We start from the raw sequence: 27,549 nt of genomic DNA, 5'->3' as shown, positions 1-27,549 counted from the left end.
CCTTCACGGGTCGCCACGCACGGCAAACACGTGGGTGGATGTTTAGATCCCAGAGAAGGTATCCAGACAGAACAGAACCTTCCCTGGGAGATAACCTCACCACGTACAGGAATCCACACCGAGGGGTTATGTTTAAGAATAAACAACTAATGCAATGACAGTGCTATGTTCCCCAGGCGATTTTAGTCATCCTTCAGGCAAAACCCCAGCTCCAATTATTTTAGAATTAATCTTATTTTGCTCATATTCACTGGTATCTGGATTGTTTCGTTTTAATAAAGAGAAGTTCTTTGGAATACATCTATATATATATGTTTATAAAATCATGTGTTAATATCGTTTCATGTTAATTTTCTCTTTGAAGACCTACAGCTACATGATAAAGAATTTATTTTGCAGGTCAATGCATAAAGTTCCGAAGCTACGTCTCGATCTCTTTCCGTGGTAAAATAAATTATTTCTCTTTATTATTTATCCACCCTGATAAAAATATTACTTAAAAGATATTCAAGTAATAACGGGAAAAGCCACGGCGCTTACAAATGTCTGTGAATCTAGGGAATTAATTTAACGGCTACATAAGAATTAGTCCACTCTGGCTAAACCTGAAATTATCACGCGTGTGGATATTGTACTCTAAATATAAAATCTATATGAACAAAAACAACATAAACATGTTTATACTTATGGGTTTTGTTTATGACGAGCACTACATTAGGCACATGCATCCCCACAAAATTTTCATAATTTTGATAAATTTAATAAACAAACGGTTATTAATGTAAGCCTACAAATAGGTCATACACATTCAAAAACATAACATTGACCTACTAAGTATTTTTTTATTAGTGATATAAACTGGTTGTCAAGATTATTTTTATATTTTATGAACACAAGCAAAAAACTATGCATGATAAACTGTTATAACTGACCACATCTGTAACCCCCCGCTGGTACAGCGGTATGTCGACGGATTTACAAGGCTAAAATCAGGGGTTCAATTCTCCTCGGTGGGCTCTGCAGATAGACCGATATGGCTTTGCTATAAGAAAACACCACACCCACAATTTTACGGTAAAAAAAAGATTAACAATAAACAGAGAAAAAGTAACAACCAAAAGCAAACTTTTGATTTTTTGTGCATTACTTCAACGTTATAGCATTGTAATAGAGAATCATACAAATCTGATTTTAGTCTGTTACATATAAGTGGATTATTTACACCTCTTGAATACGACAAAAAAGCTACCATTTAATTTTTCACGAGAAAGCTGAAAAAGAAATACCACACTACTCTGGTTTATTTGGAATTAAGCACAAAGCTTCACAATAGGCTACCTGTGCTATGCCAACCACGGGTATCGAAACTCGATTTCTAGCGGTGTGAGTCCGCAAACATACCGTTGTGCCACTGCTCTGGTAACATTTTCCATATCTTAGTGACTCTGTGTTTCAAAATCAAAATGTACTCTCTAATAGTTGTTTAAAATATAACAGACAGGGGCGCTAGTGAACTGAGAACGTGGCTGAAACTAGCATTGTGTAGGGATTATGAATTATAAATTTGTTGTTAAAACTAGTTATTTCTTGTTAAAGTTTGTTTTTGGATATTCACGCAAAGTTACGCAAGAGCTTGCTGTCCATAATTATGAACTTATAGACCAGAGGGAACGAATGTATTTAACATGCTAAATATTGGGTTACTCTAACTGAAGTGTGATATTTAACTGTACGCTTATAACACACCCACAACCTCAAAGTCTGAAGTCCAGATCTGAGGCAATGGGATGCGTACAACAGAACCTCGGATTCATCTTTCGGCACATTAACTTTGACCACACAAAGCTAATACGGTTAAGCGTGTCGATTGGTTGTTCTACATCTGGTCCGAAATTCAAAATTAAGAAATTTTATGCTTGAGCTTTAGGGTTTTCTGACCTTGATCTTCACGCCATTTTTGAGTACGAAGTCGTTCAGGTAAAGAATACATTTGTTGTTGTTGTTTTTTTACTTAAAATAAAACAAATAAGTAAAATAATTTTTCTGACTATTGTAACAGAAAAATACTTGCACATTCTGAAGAATTATAACACTAAAAATCGGGTTTCGATACACGCGGTGGGCAGAGCACAGATAGACAACTTACTGTGTAGCTTTGCCCTAACCTTTGCAAACTAACTAACTAACAACTCAAATCAGGTGCAGGCCCCGCATGACCAAGTGGTTAAAGCACTAGACTTGTAATCTGAGGGGCGCGGGTTTGAATCCCCGTCACACCAAACATGCAACCCTCAAAAAAAACAACATAAGAATCAGATGTGATTTGTTTAGCTGGAATAATTATTAAGCATAATCGAGGGTGCTATATATATATATGATATGTAAATAAAGCGGACTTATAATAATGTTAATATTATATTATTAAACGCGGAACTGTATTGCAGTTTAAACACAATTTTTATTCGTTTTTAGAAGAGTTTCTTATACGAATTATTAATTTCTTCCGTCACAAGTCGCACCAAATACGCTCGCCCTTTCAGCCTTGGGGGCGTTATAAAGTTATGGTCAATCCCACTATTCGTTGGTAAAAGAGTAGCCCAAGAGTTCGCAGTGAGTTGTGATGACTAGCTGCCTTCCCTCTATTCTTACACTTCTAAATGAGGGACGGCTAGCGCAGTTAGCTCTCGAGTAGCTTTGCGCGAAAAACATACCAAATCAGGTGCATTCTAATTAGTGTTTTTAACTCATCCAAAACTAAACCGTTTGGCTTACAACGTTATGAACAGTAGGTACAGTACTCGTGCCTATATTACAGGAGTATCGTAACCTTAAAAGCATAGACGGTTTTAAATTATTTTTCGTCAAACAACTTAGCAATTCAAGTAATTTCGATAATTTTATAATAATTTCTCAAGAGTCAGTAAGATTTTCTATCTTACCTTAGAAGAGTAAGGTAAACAAACGCAGCCACTTTGTTAATTTAAAAGTCTCGTTAAGTATATTATTCATGTTTGACGACGCTCTCTCACGTCGGACAGAATTGTCTATGATAATTGTGGAATCTCACAAGAGATATATGTAAACCACGAGACTGGAAAGAGCTATACGACAACATCAAGATAGTATACACATTATTAAAGACAATTCTGAAATAAACTTAAGTTCCACAAGCTAATGTATTGTTTCACGCGCTAATTGCTTAAATTATAACTATTATAACATTCTAATTTCTCTCTATTACGTTGAAATTAAATGTTATGTTCTTCATTTTTTTCTGTTTATTTATTATTTCTGTGAATAAATTAATTTTGAATATATTTTAAAAACGTGTTTATATGATAAAATGTATATTTTTTGTGATATTTCAAACATCTTCCTTCACAATAGTTTGAAGCCGGAAAATAACTAAAACTACAATACAAGAAACTACTAGTCTTAAATTTTAAGAAAATAATACCATAAATACCTAAAAAACAAATAGTAATGTTTTCAAATTGAAAAATTTTGGAGGAAAGTAATATATATATACACACAATTCTGCTTTCAAAATTGATTTACTTAAATTAAAAAAAAACAGCCACTTTATTGCAATATAGCAAGGATAAGTTCCGCGTCCTTTGAGAATCGATAACTTACCCAGCATTCAAGAAATTAGAAAGTAAAATATAAAAGATAGATTATAATAGGCGAAAGAATACGAAGAAATAAGTGGAACATTAAATGTAAAGAAAATGTTATGTACTATAAATAAACGACCACGTTTTCGATGTAAAACAATGAACATTTACCTCCTTTGTGGATTTTCACGCTCTGAAGCCCTTACCTTCATTGTTTCTGGGTCCGTGGCATAACTGATTGGTTGACAAAGCCAACTATAGTTCGGTGAAAAGTATGTCACACTACCTCCCTGAAAGACGCATGACACATGAACCTGAAAATCTTGTTTCTATTGTTATTTAGTTAGTTTTGTTTTTTACTAAAGTTTGTAAATTAGAGAGAAATAGTACAAATACAATAACAACTGTTTACACTATCATTACAGAAACAAGTGTCCGTGTGGCAGGTCATAAGTTTATTTTTAGATGGTACTTAGTTGACTTATTGCGGATTACACATACATCGTGCTCGATAAAACACGATGTAGTTTGTCACTTATTCGTACATAAACCTTTAGCTAATTACTAGAAAAATAAAAGGGATAACACAAAAGTTGTTATCTAAGTTGTATTAATACTAACATTAAAATCAAGTGACAAACGGTAAACCTAAGAAACTTGAATGTGTGTTAATTCAGGGTGCTTGTTTTCATAATTATAACTCCACCCATCATAATTCGAGATTTAGAATACATGGTTTTCTTAGGGGGGGGGGTGCCATCTAATAATAACCCCAGTGGCAGGTGTGCGGACTTACAGTTCTAGAAATATGTTCGATACTCATGGTGGGCAGAGCTCAGATATGTCCTAGTGAAGCATTGTGCCCTACAAATAAAAAGACAGACCATCTAATCATTTACCGCAACTCAAGGTTCAGAACGAAAAGTTTCGTTAAGGTGAATCTGTCTCATGATTTTCCATAACTCAAGGCTCAGAACAAATGGTTTTTCTTAAGGTGCATTTCTTTAATGATTTACTGTAACTCTATAGCAATGTGACAGGGTATAGAATATAGCATGCTGTATTGAAGTTCTTTGGTCTATTTTCTATGACTCATAGAGGGTAAAGAATATGATAAGGTTTATAATTAGTTTTGTGTGTATTTTACGTTTGGTTAATGAAACTATCAGTGCCATTCTTTACCATTTGTAGAACATGCTGAGTCACGTTAATCTGAAATACGAAAGATAACTTTGTGGTAGTTATTGTATAACAGATAAAATAGTAGCAAACATAGCAGTTTTAACATGTGTTTTAGTGTCTAAGGTCATTATTTAATGCTGTTTTATGTAGTGTTCTCGCTGCTGACAAGACCAGTTGTTCGCATACTTGAAGATAGCTTTTCTCAGTTTTTATCTGGGATATGTTCATAACTTAAATTGAGGAAAATCAAATAGGATTTAAGCTCATGCAACAAAGTCACATATTGTACGTATTTTACTGTTATTAAAACTAACATGTCAGATAAGTAGTATACTATTTCGCAACATTTAAAGTGACTTCGGGTATAATATATCTCAATACATTGTCTCTTTTTCTCTCTCTTTTTTCAATAACATTACTCAGTGCTTGAAACAACAAACCCAATAATTTTAAGGCTTTTGGAGGTTGAATAGAAAGTGTAAAGCACAATAGTTAATCAAGTAATTTTAATATAGCTATTTACTATTATGAGAAAGAACTGTTTAGGTTAGCTTTCACTGGAACATTAGGTTGGCTTTGACTTCAATACTATAGGTGTATTCAGGTGGGCTTTAACTAGAACATTACAGGTGTGTTTAGGTTGTTTGTGATTGGATGATTATAGGTGTTTTTGAAATGATATGAATAGGACAGAAAAGGGAACTGTAAGTAATATAGTAGGTAAAAATGTATAAGTACTTGGCAAATCGTTTAAGACAATTTCAGTGTAATACAGAAACTAGAATAATGGATTGCATGTGGCAAATAATAAAGATATAATAGCATGAATCAAACTTAAGTGATAAAAAACTAAAATAAATAACAAAACCTTGATAGTAACGTATTAGTACGCATGGTAGAAAAATTAAAAATTAATGTGAATGTAATAAGTAATAAAATACATTAAGAACAAAATGAAAATATACTTCTCTCTTTTACAAAATAAGTAAAATAAATTAATGCATTGTAATATTTCTTTTTTACCTGACAAAGAAAAAATTAAAGACCAAAGATCACTGAATCCGGTTTAAAGTTTATCCCACAGATATGATCGATATTGAAAGAAAGACATTTTTTCAGGCTCTATCTGCTTTAGTTTTAAAACCAGTTTCGGCATCTAATAATATTATATTACTGATAGAAAGATCATGTTCCATAAAACCTTTGGTAACAGAAAGGGCACTTTTTTTGTACTGATAGATTTATGATTATTGAAACTCTTTCTAGTAACTCTGGGTTTGTCCAACAGTGTGAAATAAATGTCATTTTGTACAATAAACCGTTTTAGAATTTTTAAATCGGTTTTGATTGCGTTTTTCAGAGAAATTTTCGTTGAGTGATGTCAATTTTCTTATATTTCAGTTTTACATCATTTATAACGTAAATGTATGAGGAATTATTGTCAAATCAGTGTGTTTTCTTCTAACTGTATACATCATTTTAACATGGAAAACTTGCTTTTAATGTGGGAGAGAAAGCAACTTCCCAGTAGCACAGCAGAATGTCTGCGGACTCAAACCTCTAGAAAGCGTGCTTCGATACTCGTGGTGGGCAGAGCCAAGATAGCCCTTTGTGTAGCTTTGTGTTTAGTTCCAAACAAACAAACAAAACAAATATAAATAGAGTAGTTTCCTTTCAAAAAAACAGTGGCATCTAGGAAGTTCATCCGGATAGAAAAGCAGTCAGATATATATTCGCTCATTTTGTGGAAAACAAATGGGAAAAAGCAGTATTGAAACAATATACTGCAATAACTAAAACTGAAAGTACCTGTAACAATAGAGCGTGAAACAACTAATTCTTCAACAAATGTTACCACCAAACTCTCAGAAACATCCCTTTACATCTAACGAAAATTATGTAGAAATTTTGATGAAATAGCCTACATCAGAAAATTGTAACTATATTTAGTTTTAAATCCCTGTTTTGAAGAAAATGAACTCAATTTAAACAAAAGATCGAAACTAATAAAAACACAACTGAATCAAAATAAACTTGACTTGTTTATTTAGGTGGAGAATAGAAGCAAGTGTCCTAGCTTTCGATATAGTGCACATTCTTACAACACTAGCAAGCATGCTGTTATAACCACAGTGTAAATAGCAACTCTGAATGCTTCAAATGTCTTCGATCTTCCAGCCACATCACCTTCTGAGGCAGAAATTAGCTTTTAGTAAGATTCTCTCTTCTGTCTTACTAAAAATTCGTCAATGAACCGGAAGTCCCTTGTAACGGACGAGAAGTTGTCTCTAATTGGTTAATGTATTCAGACTATAAATCCGAAGGTTCATGATTCACAGGCTGTCATTGCAGAATCGTACGTCAAATTTTGGGACAGTATGTGCACTGTAAGTGGACAAACGTCAATCTTTATTTAGACAAGAGTTCATTGACTAGCTGCTTTTCCTTTAGTTTATCAACTCAAAATTGGGGACAGCTCAGATAACCGTTTATGTAGCTTTGGACAAAAATTCTGAAACGGACAAAATCTTGTGACATACATGAATTTATAAGAAACAGAAACACTGAGAGTTATTTTACCACAAGTTTTATCTTCCATATGCAACTGCTTTTAAAGCCATATTCTATTGGTTGCAAACAGACAGTTGTGTCGGAGTTGTTCAACAAGGATTAGAAATACTGAAATATCTTCTAATCCTATCTAACTCATGCAAATCTCAGATATTTTTTTATATAACTAGCCCTGATCTGTTCGTAAGCTACTTTGAAATTAACAAAAAAATTAAATTAAAATAATAGTTACTGACACCAACCCCTAGAGAAAACTTACGTAAAACTTGATTCACACTTGCAACCATAACATTGATAACATTTGCTTTATTTGGTAATGTTGAATCATTTCAACAGAATCCCAGACACCCTAGTTAGTGCTAAAGGTAATCATAGTCTTTTACAGAACGGCTGTCATCTTTTTAATAAAGTTTATTGCCTGGCCTGCAAGTTCCTGGAAGCAATTGCTACTTCGTCTGGTAAGTATTTCAAAACTATTTAAAACTTAACAAAGAAATTATTTTTACAATAGCGTTTATTTCATACATAGCAAGTACGTAACCATGAGAATGTTGGACAAACCTGAATTACTTAGACAAAATTTTCACATAAAAAGTCAACACCAAAAAGAGAATACTATTGTTACTTGAGATTTTAATCAATCTGACAATGATAGGAGTTTCTTAATCATAGAAGCCGGATTTAGAGCTAGACCGATAGAGAAATACAAAAAGCCTATTAGAATGACATATTTTGAATAATGTTCATTTCTGTGAAATTAATGTTGATTCCGAAAGTAATGATCTTTGACCTTTAATAATTTATCTGTCAGATGCGTTTTATTTTGCCTTAACTTACTGCTACATGAGAGACGTATGTATTCATTAAGCCATCTTATCAGTTATGTTTCCCGGTAAGCCTATGGATTTACAATGCTAAAATCAAGAGTTTGATTCCCTTCGGTAGACTCAACAAATAGCCTGATGTGCCTTTGCTATAAGAAAACATACACACTTATTAATTTTCATATTATTATTTTTGCTTTACTTTCCAGGTATTTTATTATTATCAATTATTTTCATATTGTTAAAATTAGCAATATTTTTGTCTTAATTCGCCTTATATTCTATTATATTTCCATATTACTTTAAATTTTCTCTTCAAATCCTTTCGGTAACAGTCCCGCATTAACTGCTATATTTCTCCTTTTTTCATTATAATTTTCTTCGTACGTCAGCAATCATTCACGCATTTAATAAACCTAACTTTATCGTGTCGTCATGGGAAGATGGTAAAATATATATAATTCGCTGAATTCCACAATTTATACTTCCATTTTCAATCCATCCACAAAACGCTCAGTTACTGGGTTTCTTGTTGTGATTCATCAATTCTTTTTATATTACCACACGTTGTTAATTTTAGGTATTCACTCAGTAGAAGTGATAAACAACATATCCAATAAACTTACGTAAAGAAAGAAGAATGCGCTGAGAATGACTTGAATTATGTTGTACAATATTATTATCCTCTCGATTTGAAAGGGCTTCCTGTTTTTCATCCAGGCAGGACCAAGCACTTTGACGAAATACACGTACGAAGCAATAATTGATATAATTGGAAGAGGCGATCCTATGAGAGGCCAATTACTTGTACGTGGATCTGAATACAAAAAGATAAGAAAACTAAATATAATACTACGTTTACATTCTTTCTTTTTTAATATCGTACAAGTAATGGATATTAATTACAATAATGTAACAAGCCGGTAATGTTATGTACAGTTACAACAGAAAGTGTTCGTACACCTGCGTCTTGAGTAGTTTTTTGCTCATAACTTAAATAGTATCACGATTACGCTAATAGATGTATTGTGTATTATAAATATTACACTAACACACATCTACCTACATTTTTATGTAAATCAAACAACAAATAAATTGTTTATAAACAAATAACCAAAAATAGGAGGAGCAGAAAGTGTTCGTACAGTTCAAAACGTGTGAAAAAAACTGATATTCCCGTGAAAATTTTGTTTAGTTTGGCGAATAAACTACATTATACTATTCCAGAACTAGACGTTTGGTTCATAATGATTGGAATTTAGCCAGCAAAAAATTTACTTTCCGCAATTTAGCGCCGTCTCCATCATTATCTGCTTGGTCATCATAGCGAACAGGAAACAACTGTCAAGTGATTTAAACACCGAATTATTGTAAAATACAAGTCTCGTGTGTCTATTTCCGGTATTGCTACACAATTTAACGTGCCGAAATCTACTGTTCAAAGCATAATTGCCAAGTTACAGGATCAACTGCTAACCTCTCTCGTTCCGGAAGCGCCACCAAACTTCCAGAGAGAACCAAGAGGAAGTTTCTCAGAGAAGTTAGTAGGAACCCTCGTTTAACACGTAATGACATACAGAAACTGGTAAGGGAAACTGGTGTTGAAGTAATCACCTCTACAGTTACGCACATGTTACGCTCTTCTGGGTTCAAAGCATGCCGTCCTCGTAAAACTCCATATTTTAAGCCTGTTCGTTTAGAAGCACGATTGAGGTATGCAAGAAAGCATGTAGATAACCCATTTACCTATTGGAAGAGTATTCTTTGGTCAAACGAGACTAAAATGGAGCTTTTCGGCCACAATGATGTTCACAATATTTTCCGTAAGAAGGAACGAAATCTTCCAAAGAACACCGTCCATACAGTTAAACACGGAGGTGGCTCAATCCTTATATAGGGTTCCTTCAGCTCTTCTGGTGTAGGCAATCTTCACCGCGTCAACAGAATCATTAAGAAAGAAGAGTACGTTGATATATTAGCCACTTATATCAAGAATGATGCTCGAATCTTGCGGCTTGAGCGTCGTTGGATCCTCCAGCACGACAGTGACCCTAAGCACACATCGAAATATGTGCAATCCTGGTTGCAGAGGAATCATATAAGCGTTTTGGAGTGGCCATCGCAGTCACCCGATCTCAACCCAATTGAAAACGTTTGGCATGAGTTGAAAATCAGGGTTCATCAGCGTCATCCGAAAAAGTTGCAAGAGTTGGAGGCTTTCTGAAAATATGGAAGAAAATACCAGTCGAATACTGTAAAACGATCATGGAGGGTTATGAGGAGAGATTGCGCCAAGTAATTCACCTAAAAGGCTACACAACTGACCATTAAAGTAGACGCACGAACACTTTCTACCCCTTCTATGTTTGGTTATTTGTTTATAAACAGTTTATTTGTCGTTTAATGTACATAAAAATTATGTAGACGTGTGTTAGTATAATATTTATAATATGTGATACTTTTATTATCCTAATCGTGATACTTTTTAAGTTATGAGGAAAAAGAAAAACTACTCACGACGGAGGGGTACGAACACTTTCTGTCGTAACTGTAAGTGCATGTGCGTTTTTATTTCTGCAGCTTCTCATTGTAAGGATTAAAAAGCAGTTTCAAACTCTTTAACGCAAACAAATATAAAAACATTACTTCAATGTCAATTGCAACACAGAAAAACATCCAAGAGTAACGTCTTGCAAAAGTAGTACGTAGACATTTAGCACGATAAAGAATACATTAATAAAATAAATTACTTTGCTACACGAAACAATGTGTTATTGAAACATTTCCCCTTTAATTAAAAAATGCATAATTTATACTTTTAACTTTATGAACTTATCAAGTTGTTTTCAACAGTTTTATTTCATGATGATAGTGTATACAAATATGCTTTTTCCAAAACGTTGAAACGATAGACTAGTCGTAAGGTAGCTAAATCTATAGCATTTACCACAAGTTTTTAGGTTAGTCTTGTCAAGCCGAAGAGAGGGATTTGAATGTAACTCTGGTAACGAACCCACGGTCCCACAGTTCACAGTATGATTTATTGTTTGCTTTTTGCGGGACACGAATCACAAAACCTCAGATCCACAATCCGACATGATAGTCATTCAGCCGCTCTCGGTACTTTTGTTTTTCATACAAACAGATTATTTGTAAAATGTGAAATCGACTTATTCTTTCAAAGAGTTTCCAAATTTTAGGATTTCTCATAATCATGCATCCATATTAATAGAATAACTAGCATGCTACCACTTTAAATTACTTTCGTTCAACAATCTCCGAGATGTTGATATGCGTAACAAAGCACTAACAACCTTATACCTATGAAGGTAATAAATATGGAACGACGAACTTCTCTAACATAACCAGGAAATGGTAACGTAATAATAATCTGTACATCAGCCCATTTAACTGTCGCGATAATTTGTTTAACACTACTGTTAATGTTTCATCAAGAAGTGAAATAAGGGCCACGTTGAAAATAGAATGATAATGCACACTTTCATGTTTACTATCTTAGATGACAACTATTTCATATCTGAATTTGGTTTAACACACTTTTTTTTTTTTTTTTTAGCAAAAGACGAAATAGAATCATGTAAATCACATTAAACGTGTTATTTACGTAGCACAAATATTCAACACCATGAACACAAGACTTTTACAGCTAAACATGTCTGTCCACTTCATTTACAACAAATAAAGTGTAGACACTGGTTTCACATCAAAAACAGACAGAGAAATTAAAGAGGCTGCCTGAAGCAACTCCGTAAACTGTAATGTCGAATGGCATCAGTCACCATACTGGGATTAGTGACCTTGATACATTTCCATAAAAGTTCCAACTATAACTTGTTTCATTTTTTTCCGTATTCCTCTTTTAACTCACAGATGGTTACCCTCGGTTTGTCTTCTATTATTATCATTACCATTTTGTAAGCCTGCAAGAGTTTTTTTCCATTTTTATATGTTTTCACTATATTATATCGCTTCATTCCCCCGACAAGTCAGCGATAAATTTACAGACTTGAAAAGCTAAATTCAGGGGTTCGATTTCACTTAGTGGACAGAGCGCATATGACCTATTACATATATATTACATTATATTGTATAGCTTTGAGCGAAAAAACAAACGAACAAAACCTATTACTTTATTGCTTTTCACCCCTTATCTAAATTATAAAAGAAGATTTCAGTTTGAACTTATTATTATTATTAACATTAATTTTCTTCTTTCTTGACTTTACCCTTCAGCAGGGGTCACACATGTTGCTCTCATATCTGTTCATTGCTCGATTTCTGCAATTTCTTTCTCGTTTCTGTTTTCTTGAATCCCACGCTTACAGTGCTATACTGGTCTTCTCTTTCCGGCTACTAACAACTCTAATGCTTTGTTATTGTTTTTCTTCACTTTACATGACAGAATCACCTCAGCATCTATTCCACAGCCATATAATTTCCTTATCCATTGTATTCTTTTTAGCGACATTCTCAACAATTATTAGCAGCAATAATTTATTATTAATACTAATAAGTGATTCTTTTCACCATCATCATATTATTCAATAGTTTGCTTCTAAACAAGCGCTCTCGACATTTTTTTTTGCGCGGCCCTGCATGGCCAGATGGTTAGGATGCTTGATTCGTAATCTAAGGTTCGTGGGTTCGAATTTCCGTTGCATCAAACATGCTCTCCCTTTTTGCCGTGAAAGCGTTATACTGTTCAGTCAATCCCACTATTCGCTGATAAAAGAGTAGCCCAAGCAGTGAGTTGTCGTGATAACTAGCTGTCTTTCCTCTAATCTTACACTGCTAAGTTCGAGATTGTTAGCGCAGATAACCCTCGTGTAGTTTTGCTCGAAATTCTAAACCATACCATTTCCTTAGCCTACCAACACACCCCTTTACAGCTACCATGACAAACAGTTCCTGCTCACGTAGAGTTAGCTTTATTACTCTACATTTTCCAAACATTCTTATTTTTACTCTTGGGGGTAGTCAACTACTCGAAAGAGCTCGAGTCTTCGGGTCTTTTGAAACCAACGTGTTATTATCTTTATTGCTTGCTAGGTGTAGAGACGCATCTACTGAATGCTACATACAAATTTGTATGTTTGAAACATTAAGACCTCAAATCCAAACTCTGTGTTTAACCACGATACATTGAGTTGAAAAACTAACATGTTAGAACGAGTTGTCACTAAACTAAATAGATTAACCTCCGAGTTTAACCAACTTTCTACAGTCCAAGAACAAGTCTAGTAAATAAAATGAACTTGTTTGGTTACATTTTCGCGCAAAGCTACACGATGGCTATCTGCGCTAGCCGTACCTAATTTAGCAGTGTAAGACAGCTAGACATCACCACCCACCGCTAACTCTTGGGTTACTCTTTTACCAACGAATAGTGAGATTGATTATCATATTATAACGCTCTTACGGCTGAAAGAGCGAGTATGCTTGGTGAGACGAGAATTTAAATCCTCAAACCTCAGACTGCGAGTCAAGCGTCCTAACCACACGGCCAAGCCAGGCCGTAAATGAATTTTTAATTACTATATAACTGTTATTTTAACATACAGAGTTTACAAAGATTAAATTGAAACTAAACAACAAAACTGTTTAAACTATCTGAACATAGTGAGACATATGAAACACTTGAAAGATTTTAAAATTAAGCTAAACATTTGTCGTAAAGAGTCAAACCGTGACTTACAACATTGCTCTACTTTTTATAAGTTTACTGTAATATTAGGAAACAAATTAGCATTCGTTTTCTTTGTATTGTAGAACAAATAAACATCAATTTTGCTATATCACTTTCAACTTTGAAGTAGCCCAACTGGAAACATATATTTTATGTTTGATACATATTTATGTATTCAACAAACGTTGGCCCAGCATGGCCTAGCGCGTAAGGCGTGCGACTCGTAATCCGAGGGTCGTGGGTTCGCGCCCGCGTCGCGCTAAACATGCTCGCCCTCCTAGCCGTGGGGGTGTATAATGTGACAGTCAATCCCACTATTCGTTGGTAAAGAGTAGCCCAAGAGTTGGCGGTGGGTGATGATGACTAGCTGCCTTCCCTCTAGTCTTACACTGCTAAATTAGGGACGGCTAGCACAGATAGCCCTCGAGTAGCTTTGTGTGAAATTCCCAAACAAACAAACAAAAAATCAACAAACGTCATTTGAGTTTAAAACAAATTCATCCGTTCACATCCTGTTTATTTTACCTGTGGAAATATTAAAACTACAGTTCAATGTTGTAGAAGTTGAAGCCTACCCCAGTCTGATCAGGTCTAGTGTTAGCAAACCTGTAGACGAGAGCAAGAGACCAGGAATTTCACTAACTAGCAGTCATAAGAGCTAAGGACAGGCTTCTGTATGAGTTAACACTTGTTGTAGAAGCTTGAGCAGAAATTAGCATGGGTGTTAACCAGGAAAGGAAAAAAAAAAAATACAGGGAGCAGAGATGACAACTTTAATATTCATATATGGAGTTACTTATAGAGATATGATAAGAAATGAGGAGTTTTGGAGTGGATTTAGTACTGGAATTTACTGAGAGGAGCAATGTTAAACGTACAAATGTAAATAGGTACGGGAAGAAGTATACGGGATGGATACCAGTCGTAAGGACAAGATGGAGACAAAGTGTTGAATAACCATCTGGAAATAGAGGAATAACACTGGAGGAGGGTAAGTAACAAGAACTACAGCTGGATAGAAGTGTAGCGAAATTTTATGTTAACAGAGAGAATAAGAGGACGTAACATTATGATACTTCTTCAACACACCTCGAAATGAACACTATACTATTCCAAGTAGTCCTACATATCCAACGACTAGGAGGCTGTTCTAGGTCTTGACCTAACGCGATAACAGAAGGATTGTGCATGTCTGTCACTTTTCGGGCCCAAAACGATACTTTCTCCAGGAAAAGGGATAATGATGTAAGTTTGTTGTAGTTCAAAGCCACAAAATAGACTATCTGTACTCTGCCTACCACAGGGAATCGAATCCCGGATTTCTGCGTTGTAAATTCGAACTAAATAACCTAAGAAAATGCATATGCATTAAAAGTTTTTATTCCAAAGAAGGGTTAATGAATTCGGTCTATAGACAACAGCAATGACGATTATTATGTCACGGTCTGATTAGCATCCACATCAGTTTGTTATATAAGTTGCTTTTATTACATATTTCTAACGGTTAAACTCAAACTCAGTGGCAAGTACGTCAAAGAAATATTCATGCAATGTTTATTATTATTTTTAGATTTGTTTTATTCGTAATCATTTAAAACTTGTAAAATATATTTTTAAAAATAAGCATCTATTTAGGCATGTTCATGCGCTCAACAAGAAAGAAACAGAAAACGTGCTTGGAATTAGGATGACTCTCGGAATACTTAATTAAAAAAAATGCTGCTTTTTATGTCTTTGTTTTTATTACTTGAGTTATATTGATTTTTACTCAGTAAAGGAAGTGGCACATCACGGGAACATGTTTTGAATATAATAACCGGCAAATGACCCCAAATTCCGAGTTTCATGTAAATGACTTGTAGACATTCTTAGAATTAAATATATATATTTTTATTCACTTTTAAAACCTTATTAGCAATATACACAACAATATAACTATATCATTTCGTGGCTTAGATGTATAACATAGGATAATAACAATGAAGTGTAGGCAAAAAAAAAGTAAAGAAAATGGTGCAGTACAAGATTACATCAGTTAAAATGAATAGCACTAGATCAATTGATTAATGTGGTAGTCTGTTACTGTGAAGATTTATATGAAAAGGTAATGTTCTATATTACAAATATAAAAGGGTACTTGGTTCATTTAATAATGAGTTATTCGTTTATATTATAAGTGAATCTTTAACCAAAATGCACCACTTACCAATTAAAACTAAGGATGAGAAATTAAATTTAACTACAACAGTTTCTAACAAATAACTGACTACATTTCCTGTAACATAATAAAGTGTTTTCATTATTTGCTGGTCAGAATCTTGCTATGGCTTGAAAAAAGATAACAGACGTTTAGTAAAAGTTCATTAGTTCAAACATATATGATGAAATTTGGAGCGCACAGTGGCAAATATGGTGTATATGATGTATATAGGAATGTTTTATCTGTGATGAAGTTTATGATACGAAGAATATAAGTAAAGAGGTGTGAATAATCTACGATAGAATGTTTTTGAAGAAATGTGTGACGTATGATAAAGATGAGTATTGTCACATGACAAGGTAAACCAATCAAATTCCGAGTGTATAATTATAAAAAAATCAACTTATTACGACTGTGCCAGAATCATAAAGCGTATGTCTCTGTAAATAATAAATCAGGTTACTTTTAAGGACAATTCAATCTTTATTTGTTAACTAATTAAAACATATATTAAATATACAAACATATTTGAACTATAAACTTAACAAAGCATTACATTACGTTAAACCTGCTGATGTAATTTCTCACACTAATATAGCAAAGAGCAGCTACTTCAGTTGTATCAAGCTTTAATTTTAACAAAACTGATGTATTTTGGGTCAAGTTATGGTTTCAGTCCACTGGGCTGTGAGTATTCTGATATTCACAAATGCATGGTGGTTCATTTGAATCTCGTTAGACAAAGTAAAACCATTGCCATTGAACTAAATTATTTAAGTACTTCACATACCACACATCTTTTATTTTAGCAAAAACAAGTTTCTATCCGTTAGCTTGTTTTTCTCGGATACATTCAGATGTATTGTAGTTTATTTCCATCAACATCATTTGACAGAGCTATTTAGCTATTTAATAGTTTACTATTAGGGTAAAACCTAAACGTGCAAAAGTTAATTTTATTAAGTTTTTACATCAAGAAGTCAAATATATTTTATTGTCACGACTAAAACATCTGTCAAATAAAATAGACTTGACTTCGAATCCTCTACTAGTCTGTGGTTTCAAACTACGCATGACGGGTTGCCATAAAGAAAATATGAACCTAAAAGAATAATCTTTCTTAAATGTTGTAACATTTATTTATCATAACCCAATGAAAAATAAATATATGGAAAGTAGAAGATACCAAATAACTGGCAATTCATGGTTGAATAGAAGCTGTTCAATAGATTACATAGCATGTTTTCGTAATGTGACTGTATTTTATTACTACAGGGGCAAGGGTATCTCTATTTAACATTGACAAAATAACCTTAAATTGCAAAATAGACCGGCGCCCTAGATGGTTCAGCGGCAAGTGTGAGAGCTCATAATGCTGAAAATTGGGTTTCGATACCCGCAGAAGGCACAATACAGATAGCCCATTGTGTGGCAAAATATCAAAATATGTGGATTTCAAAGTAAGTTAAACGATTTTAGCAAAGATTGTATTTTTCATGATCGCTATATACATTTATAATACTATGCATTTTTCAAGATCATTATATACATTTATAGTATTACCTCTCTTGGAAATTGCTATTGAAGTGACAGTTAAAGTAGTAATAACTCAATAGTGACTAAACAGTGATCTTAAAAAGACCAATAAGAAAAACATAAGAGCGCTTTTTTGTCCAATTATTGCAATATTAGATTGTACAACAAAGGGAATCCTTCGACTATTTGTTGCAGTTTCAGAAAATGAAAGAAAAACACGCACACTTCTCACGAAGACAACTTAACTTTAAATAGAAAAACCGTTTAAAAGGCAAAAACACAAAATAAAAAGACAAAAAAACTGACTCAAAAGTTTAAGAGTTATAAGTTAAAATGAGTCCATTACAACTGCAAACATTTGACTTTCTGAAAATCGACAAGGAAGCAAAATTTACGAGAAGCTTCTTACGACAACTTGTCAATGGAGAAGAAATACAAAGAAAATGTGTTCAATATTTAATCTTAAGTGATTCAATGTTTTATTTTCGATGCAATGTTTTTGGTACACGTATTTTCTCAGTATCTTCTAACAAAACAAAATACTGATATAATAAATCATCATTTCTTAAGTCGCAAAAAGTTGGTAAATAAACTTGAGACATCGCAACCTTGGAAATAAAATAGAATATCAACTGGTAATAAACCAAACAGTAAACGTGAAAACCATTATCCCAATTTGACGAGAACCTTACAACGTAGATAAAAGCTCATCAGATTCAAAACAAAGCTCTTCGTGAACGTTTTGAGAGGGCCTTCATACTAAGATATATATATTTCCTGATATTTGTTCGTGTTTGACCCTCTTGTGAAAGAAAGGTTTAGAAAAAGCACCGTACCTTTTCAGGATTTCACAAGTACTATGTATTAATAAATCGATAAATTAGAGTAAAATTGGTGGTTACCATTTGGTGATTGAAGGTCACTTTCTCTGTATCTTGCGCCATTCTGACATTTGTGTTTTGTGAAAAAAAGGAAGAAACTCTAAAACAGTATGATGGTTTTCAGAGGAGAGCTTCGGCTATGATTGGGTATTGAGACGGTTGTTTAATCCTGTGTTTGTTAGATTTCTGTAGTATATGGTTACAAACCTAAGATATTGTTAGTTTCTGGACCTTGTTCTTCACTGGCGTTTAACTGATTTAGCTTTTTCCTGAGAGCTTTTTTAATTTTTCTAAGCTTAAAGAGTTGTGCAGTAGCTAGAATTTTGTAACATTTCTGTTCACACGAATGTCTTGTGTTGGGATTTTCTGATGGTTAGAACCTTGTTACATCAACATGTTATTTTAGTTTCTGAATGATTATTACTCCTGTTTTTTTCAATGTAGGTTTCACTACAACTGCAAGGAATACTGGAAATTATATTTTCATTTCTTATTATTACCAGGCTGCTTGCTTTTTCGTGTGAACAACATTCAGAGACGATTGTCAGATTTAAAATAAATTCTGATTTTAAATTTCTTGGGAATTATCTTTTGTAAATTACTGTAGATACAAATGGAATAAAAATGGTAAGTAAGGGATCTTGAGGGTTATTAATTAATTTAATGTTTTACTGAGTGTGAAGAGGTATGGGTTGGTTTTTCCGTGAAAAGCTACTGTTCAAGCTGGTGTATTACAGCTACAGTTTAAAACAAGTTAAACCTTTTTTGTTTCTGAAAATTGGGTTGTTTTAACAGTCTTAACTGGTTTGGTTTATTTTGAATTTTGCCCAAAGCTACACGAGAGATACCTGCACTAGTCGTCCCATATTTAGCAGTGTAAGACTAGAGGGAAGGCAGATAGTCATCATCCCCCACCGACAACTCTTGGAATTCTCTTTCACCAACGAATAGTGAGATTGACCGTACATTATAATCTCTCCATGGTTGAAAAGCGAGCATGTTTGGTGTGACGGGGATTCAAACCCGCAACCCTCGGATTACGAGTCGAGTGCCTTAACCACATGGCCATTCCGGGCCGTCTTAACTGCAAGTAAAACAATAACAGTTATGAAATGTTTACTGTCAATATACTCTGATATGTCCAGATTCGAGCACACTCATCTCACTTTATCGATTGAACCCAGTGCTACAGATCGTGTTATTTGATTCCAAGCCTCATGTGAGATGTTTATATTATTTGTTTATTTCGAATGGTCAATGCTGATATGATACATTTATTTGGTACTGCTGCCAATAAAAGTAGGCCTTGACCAGCGTGAAAACGTATGGTGCTCTGTACCTGAACAGCTCATGTAATTAAAATATGAGGCTTAAGACTAACAAAATTTACAGAAAGAGGACAGTATCAGGGAATAAAGGATAAATAATTCAAGTAGTTCACATACCTATTTATTCTTATTCTTCTTTGCCGAATTATTCAAATCAATCCCAATGGTACATAGTGATTCGGTATTATAAATAAATGGAGGCAATAGCAGTAACAAGGGTAAATAAGAATATAATTAAGAAATACAAAAATAAATCGCATTTTACAACAGGAACTCTATATATTAATGCAGTGTCGTATCACTTCAAATATATGTGACGAATAACGCCACCAACGACATATTTAGTACTCTTACATTTGGATCATGGTGAAGTTTTGAACATTTGACAGGGTAATACTATCAGGTAAACTTATTCTGGAAAGAATACAAGTATAGCGAAATTTTCATATAATGTTGTAAATATTCATACAAGCGGAAAATCTCATAAAGCAGTGTTCAGGAGAATAATTATCTTTGAAACCGCACCATAAGTCAATTTGAGCTATGCCCTTATCTGTAAACTGAAGTCGATGGCTACGATAGAAAACCTTTTGACCCATGACAATAACACACGCTGCGAATTTGAACTTCATGAAGGTTGTTTTGGTTTTAATAACGGATTTTTCATGTCTCTGCTATTCAGATTTCGTAAACAATATTAGTTTTTTTCATTTTTTAAGAATATTTTATAAATCGGTAGAAAAGAAAAACTCTTACTTTAAACGAATTATTATTTCGTTTACTAAAATAAACATTTATTATTATTATTCTCTGTGTTAACAAAAGTACAAACAAACTGAATAAAAGAAAAAACACTGATGTCAAACGAATATCTACTATCATTCATCCTAAGTTTTCTGTGCAATGTAGGTATTTTAGTCTCAAAACTACGAGTTTTGGTCTTTCTTTTATGTATTGCGTCTGGAGCAACTTGTTTCAATAACAAGAAATAATCAGCCATCATGATGATGTCTTGCCTTTCCTGATGCTTCCTCTCCATTTCGCTAGTCGTCCCTAATTTAGCAATGAAAGATTAGAGGGAAGGCATCTAGCTAGTCAGCACCAACCATTGCCAACGAATCGTGGAAATGGTCATCATATTATGGCAGCCCTATGACTAAAAGGGCGAATATGTTTGGTGTGATGGAACCCACCTTACTCCAGACCCACAAACCCAAAAAGTAGTGATGCTATTGATCTGCTTAAGCATTATTTATTTCAAAAGCTTTTTAGCTCTAACATTTTTTTCTGTGAAAGCTCGTAAAATAATGCAAATAAAGCATAAAAAGACAACATTTTATTGTGATTTTTAATTAATGATAATATCTTAACAAAAACTGAATTAACAATGTTTGAAATTATTAGAAATATTTTAAAAGTTATAAAATAAAGACAGTAAAACCAGTTTATAAATATTTCACGCTAAAAAAAACTAATACAGCTGATAATATATGTTTCTTTTAAGTATTGTAACAAAGTTTTTCTCATCAATAATATATCGAAAATTTTCCCAACAAATAAACAATAAACAGGTAAACTTTACATTTATTATAAAGATTTATGTTAACTTTTAGCTGCTATGTCGTAGCCTTCATCAACCTCAAATGTTATGTGTTCCAGCAGTTTAGTACTTGGAGTTTTACCTTGAACAGTACTGTACGCTAAATTTGGACTAAACGATCAGAGACCTCCTAAAGTCCAGGTATAGTTGACTCTAATTTTGATTTACTGACTAGGGGAAAAGTGGTCAGTCAGGGCGTCAGACTTTGTCCATTTTTGAAACAAATAATGAGGTAAACTGCCACTCTTTAACTATCAGAATAATTCAGTCAGAATAATAATGTGTTAGCATATTTATAAACTAGAAAAACATTACTCCAAGAAATAATAACACGATGACGTTATTTTGTAGTTATAGAAACGACTTAATAAAATACTTGAAATACGAAAAAAGAATCTTCCACTTTCTTAATCAAGCTTATGTAAAACAAAAGTCTGGAAGTCTAATGTAATGCAGCATTTAACATACAGCTAACGATTTCTGTGATACGAAGCAAATCCCATTAATATATATATTCATGAATTCTGTACGATAAACTACTTAATGCGTTATTTAAATGATTTGTGTGTGTGTGTGTGTATGATTTCTTATAGCAAAACCACATCGGGCTATCAGCTGAGTCCACCGAGGTGAATCGAACCCCTGATTTTAGGATTGTAAATCCATAGCGGGGAACTGTTCGTTATTAGCGCAAAGCTACAACAAGCTGTATATTTTATAGGCTACGGGGAATCGAGCTTTTAATTTTAGTGTTGTAAGTCCGTATACTTACAGCTGACTCGTCGGGATACTAGCCTCAAACATGCATCATGAGGTTAAACAACTTTTTAAAAAAATTTACGGGGAAAACAACTTTTAATGATAGCATTTTTTCTGTAGTTCCATTTAGAGACATGCATTTATTCATCTATTCTTTAATGCAATGGTGAATCTAGCTTCCTTCTTAACTAGTTGTAACCCTCAGTAACACCTCACATGACTGAACTAAATCACCACAGGAAAACTAAGATAAAATATAAATAGACTTACCTCCTTTCGACATCATCCAGTCATACCAATAAACCGGCTCTTCCAAGTACTGAGACAACATACTTAGTTCAAGTGGCCAACAATGGTGTTGGGAAAACTATATTTCAAAATATCATATTTGTACACGTATTAATTTTTAAGTTGATATTTCCTTTTTTAAAACATTTCTATATAAGTTCTTATTAATGGTATTAAAAAATTCTAGCAAATATATTAACTACGAAAAGTAAATATTTATGCCTACAGAGTAACTCAGTTATTTTCTGCTTTATAACAAGGATGACAAAAAGACGGGTTGTGTAAAATTAATGTTTAAAAATTAATTTCTAAGACAGTTATTTACGTAGTTCTTATCACACTAAATTCTTAAAAACAACAGTTTTAAAAGAGATTTGTGTTTTCTTTCAAAATTTGTTTAATTCGGTTGTCAATAAATTATTTAGACGATATCGTGGTGTGACTTTTTACAGTGTTACAATATTTAGTGGGTTATTATGGTTATTATAAACTATTTTAAATATTTAGTATTGTGCATTTTCAAAGAAACTCTTTGTCAAACTGCTTTCATCAAAATATCTCTTCTTTTAGGGAAATGTTAATATGTTAGAAAATGCGATATACTTATGGAATAGAAAAATTGTTTGTGTTTTTTCTTATAACAAAGCCACATCGGGCTGAGCCCAGAATAGAAATAAAAGTTTAGAAAATTTAATAATAATTATTATTATTATATCCGAACAGTACGTTAATCGTCCTTGAAACTCTTTTAGTTTTCAGTTATTTTTATTTCATTTTGTGCTAATTACATATATCAGTTGCACAGCTACGTCACCAGTTATCACGCATTACATATATTAGTTTATTGACATGAAACGTGCAACCTTTGTTTTATTTATAGCAAAAATGAAACAGCTGTTAAACGTACATTCTTACCCATATGAAATAAATGTTTAATTTTGTTAAGATATGACAGGTATCAAGAAAGAGCTACAGCCCAACTTTTTAATAGTATGTAACTGATAACTATAATTATGTGGAACTTTTATGAAAAACTTATAGAATAATTAACAAAGCAATACACCTATTCTTCTGGTTAAACTGGATCAGAAGTTAAAAAACACAATGTCAAAAACATCCTGTCAACAACACGTGATATATTATTAACAACATTACGGTATCTTTTACCTGGTAACAGGTATTACCATTTTTTAAATAAAACTTTCATTTATAAAACGGAATTAATATTGTATGTTTGTAACAATTGATGGTTTTGAGAAAAAAAAAAACCGAAAACCTTTGACTCAAGCACACGAGAAAAGAACAGTGACAGTAAAAGGTTCGTCGATAAACCATCATTAGAGAAAACCTCAATATAAACAGGCTCTGAAAAAAACCAAAAAGAAATCTTTTCTGGATACTATGAGAATGATTTTTTGCCTTAAAGCTATTCTTTCACGTAAACAGTAATATCCGAAATTATACTAAGACATATTTTCACCTGATTATACTGTCTCTTTAAAAAGTCGTAATACAATTTTCTTATATATTGTTGTGCTATTCATTGTTTTCAGAAACAGTTGCGTACTGTAGTTAGACTGTGTTCAGTCGTTGAAACGAGTTTTTTAATTATTTGATAACACTGATGCGAAGTCCAGTCTCATAATGATAACTAATTAATTTGTTTCTTCATCAATGTTTTGCTACAGGCTACATTCACATACAACGTTTCAAAAGAAATTCCAATACTAATGTGCATTTACTCACAAATAATTTTATTTGCAGAAATTCAAGACAAACATGCGAACTCATTAACTTGATTACTGACGAACAAATTTTCACTGTCTGCATCACTAACGTACACTTAACTAATTAATTAACTCAGCCCACCAGGCTGGTATTTTTATATTATACTCTTTCTCTATTTACTTTATAGTTAGTCATATGACTAAGGGCGGTGATATGGATATTTTTATGCCTGAAGACTTATTCTTCATATATCAGAACAGCATCATATAAGATTCATAGAAACATAGGTAGAGATTTTGAAACCTAGTAATAAGGGAGAAATTCAAGATGGTCTCCAATATAGTCGCTGAGAAGGGCAAATAGGCATAAGTCATCCTCTACACCGGATAACTAAATGATCTAAGGTGTCTAGACATAGGTTTTGGAAGGTAATAAATCTATTTATGGTATAAAAATGCAAAAATTAAATTAGTCCTTAACTGTCTGGGAAAATCAAAATGGCCACCATCACATGAAGTAAAGCCCCTTTCAAGAGACAAGGGTGTCTAGGGATATGTTTTGTGAATCTTGTTAAAGCTGTATGTTTCACGTAACTGGAACTTTAATAAATATTCAAATTATTTCAAGAATATACCCAGATAAAAATAAATGAATATCAAACATATTAAAATATATTAACACAATGATTAGCACAAAGAAAATATTTCATGATTTGCTGTTTGAGTTATTCATAATGAGTAAATGCTCCATTATTTTATCTTGATTTAATAAAAAAAGTTTCCTTATTTGTGACTTTATTAATTCACTTTACAAAGCAGAAAGAAACAGTTGTAACCATTTGAAGAAGCCTAATACTGTATTATAACCACTCGCATTGAAAATTCGGAGGATTCCCCATTACAGAAGTAGGCTTATCATAACCAGACCTGCAAACTGATATTGAGGAATCTGAACCACAAGAAATGACATAAGGTATTGTTATACTGTCCAATTATACTAGTGTTCTGGCCCCAAGCATTCATTATTACATCGTGGACTGAAATAACTGTGGATGATCGGCAGTGTAGAAGATACTACAAGTTCTATACCTTTTCACACTCTGGAAATTAGTAAAAAAAATGTGTAAAGTTTTGCTTGTCATACATGTGTTAACTGGGAGTGACACAATTAGTAAAGTAGGCTAGGCACTAAAGTTGCTGCACTAAAAGCAAATCCATTAGCCTATTTGAAGGATTTTGGAAAGAACTTGTGTCATACGGAGGCTTCACTCACCAAAGCCGAGGGGTAGTTGATACAGGTATTTATAAGTGATATTTCCTGTAAGACGATGGATCAGTTTTGCTATTACAAACAGTACAGTTCAAAGAACTGAGATGCCACCAACTACTTTTGCAATAAGAGATCATAGTTTCTTTGCATTTTATATTGTATATTTGCAGTTGAACTGTTTGGACACTCCTGATCTAGACCCGAAATATCTATCTATCTCAGAGCTACAAAAACATAAGATATACCATCCGCTGCTGTGTTTAATGTGGAACAATTTCCTTAAAGCTTAATGTTGTTTGATGCCACCATTAACTTCATTTTGTTTAACACTGTTGTGTGCTTTTCCTTAAACTTCGTATCTGAGATTAATATAAAATTATGAGATATACATATTTTATTCACCAAATGCATGTTTATATGATCCATTAACTATGTATAGTTTGTTATACGTAATGTTTCTGAAGTAAATAAGTCATCTCCAAGTCATAACACTATGTGGTGAATTTTAGTAAAAGAAAAATCTTTTTATAGACTTTTGTGGCTGAGTACTTTTGATGTGTAGTGAGTTATCAATTTATCTTCAAATATTTGAAGCAATTTATAATCACACATCTGTTGTACATCAAGTAAATTTTAATTATAATGACTATTCTAAATAACTGTGAAAGCTCAGGACTAACTATAGTATTACAACAGAAATAAACTCATATTTGTACTTAAGGTCGGTCGTCTTTAATATCTCCAGCTTCCTTCTTTTCACAATGTTCTCATTCTCCGTTAAAGAATGGCTTATAGGATAATGCTTCAGCGTTTCCATGCTTCAGTTAAAAGTGTAAAATTTGCCTGTATAGTTAATAATGGAAGTTACTTAATGCTGAAACAACTATTAGCTCTTTTCTAGTTGTACGATAGTTGTGTAGCATTTAATTATTCGCTTGCTGTTACATGTTCTTTTTTCCTGTTGTACTTATGATAACACTGTTTTTACTACAAAATAACTAGAATCTATGTCTAATATCTGAGGATCTTCGAGGATTTAGTACGGTAATGCAAGAGTAGTAATTAATTTTTTTTCTTCGGTTTGTTGAATGTTTGTTCACAATCAGCTGTCTAACAAAACATATTTGGTTTTTCAAGTACTTTATATAATTATATCAAAGAATGATTTTTAAAAAATTGTACTATAAGTACAGTCCTAAAGATCCTCATTGACAAAGGACAATTCTGAACGGATTTAACTTCATTTGACTGCATCTTCAATCGGTCTTTTAAGATATTTGGTGCAATTATGAAGTCCAGTGGAAAAGGTTTCTCGACATTCCTTGGGCAAGTTATGCTCCTGCATTTTGTTCTGAATACTTCCTCATGGTACGTCATTCTGAACTTGTCAGGTGATATAATTACACTGAGGAACACTTTTTCAGTAACTTTAAGTTGCATTGGATATTTTAACTGATTCTGAAGGAGTTTTAGGCGCTGATTTCAAATATGAGATTAATTTTTCTCTACAAGCTCTAGTTTGTATGCAATTTGAGGTTAATGAAGGCGGAGAACTACAGTGAACTTGTGAACAGAATGCTCCTCGCTTTTCGTGATCTCGGGTGCAACATGAGCATCAAGCTTCATATTTTGAACAGCCACCTTGATAAGTTCCCTGACAACCTGAGGGCTGTGAGTGACGAACAAGGAGAACGATTCCACCAAGACCTAAAGGTCATGGAAGAACGCTACCAAGGGCGCTGGGACAAAAGTATGATGGCTGACTACTGCTGGAGCATTAAACGAGATTGTCCAGATGAAGTGTACAAACGCAAAAGTTACAAACGCAAATTCCTACCTGAATAAAATACACAAACAAATTGATAAGCTATTCCTATAATTTCCTATAATAACGAAAAATTAAAAAATAAATAAAAATGTCAAATTGCATAAAATCTGTACCTTGCAGACAAAAACCGACTTCAGATTTGAAATCAACACACTCAACTTGACTATAGAAAGGTCTTTTTTTAAATGCAACAAAATGAGTGTTCCCCAGTATTATCAATGCTTGACATCT

At 33.2% G+C, this 27,549-nt stretch overlaps 1 protein-coding gene across 3 annotated transcripts in view; it reads right to left on the bottom strand.

Annotated features, from left to right (window-relative positions):
• The window catches only part of LOC143249244 (very long chain fatty acid elongase AAEL008004-like), a 73,639-nt gene that overhangs the window by 23,786 nt on the left and 22,304 nt on the right, over window positions 1–27,549 (bottom strand). For 2 of the 3 annotated variants that reach the window (XM_076498745.1, XM_076498744.1), the window contains exons 2-4: window positions 22,476–22,572; window positions 8,821–9,011; window positions 3,824–3,907 (exon numbers count right to left, since the gene is read on the bottom strand). In XM_076498745.1, the coding sequence (XP_076354860.1) occupies window positions 3,824–3,907; window positions 8,821–9,011; window positions 22,476–22,536 (336 nt within the window). In that variant the 5' untranslated portion in view covers window positions 22,537–22,572. The remainder of the gene's footprint in view (window positions 1–3,823; window positions 3,908–8,820; window positions 9,012–22,475; window positions 22,573–27,549) is intronic. The other variant, XM_076498747.1, reaches the window with a different exon arrangement.

Source organism: Tachypleus tridentatus, chromosome 4, assembly GCF_004210375.1.
Source record: "Tachypleus tridentatus isolate NWPU-2018 chromosome 4, ASM421037v1, whole genome shotgun sequence".
Lineage (NCBI taxonomy): Eukaryota > Metazoa > Arthropoda > Merostomata > Xiphosura > Limulidae > Tachypleus > Tachypleus tridentatus.
The sequence above is the reverse complement of the archived record's forward strand: the minus strand, read 5'-3'. Positions and strand labels throughout refer to the sequence as shown.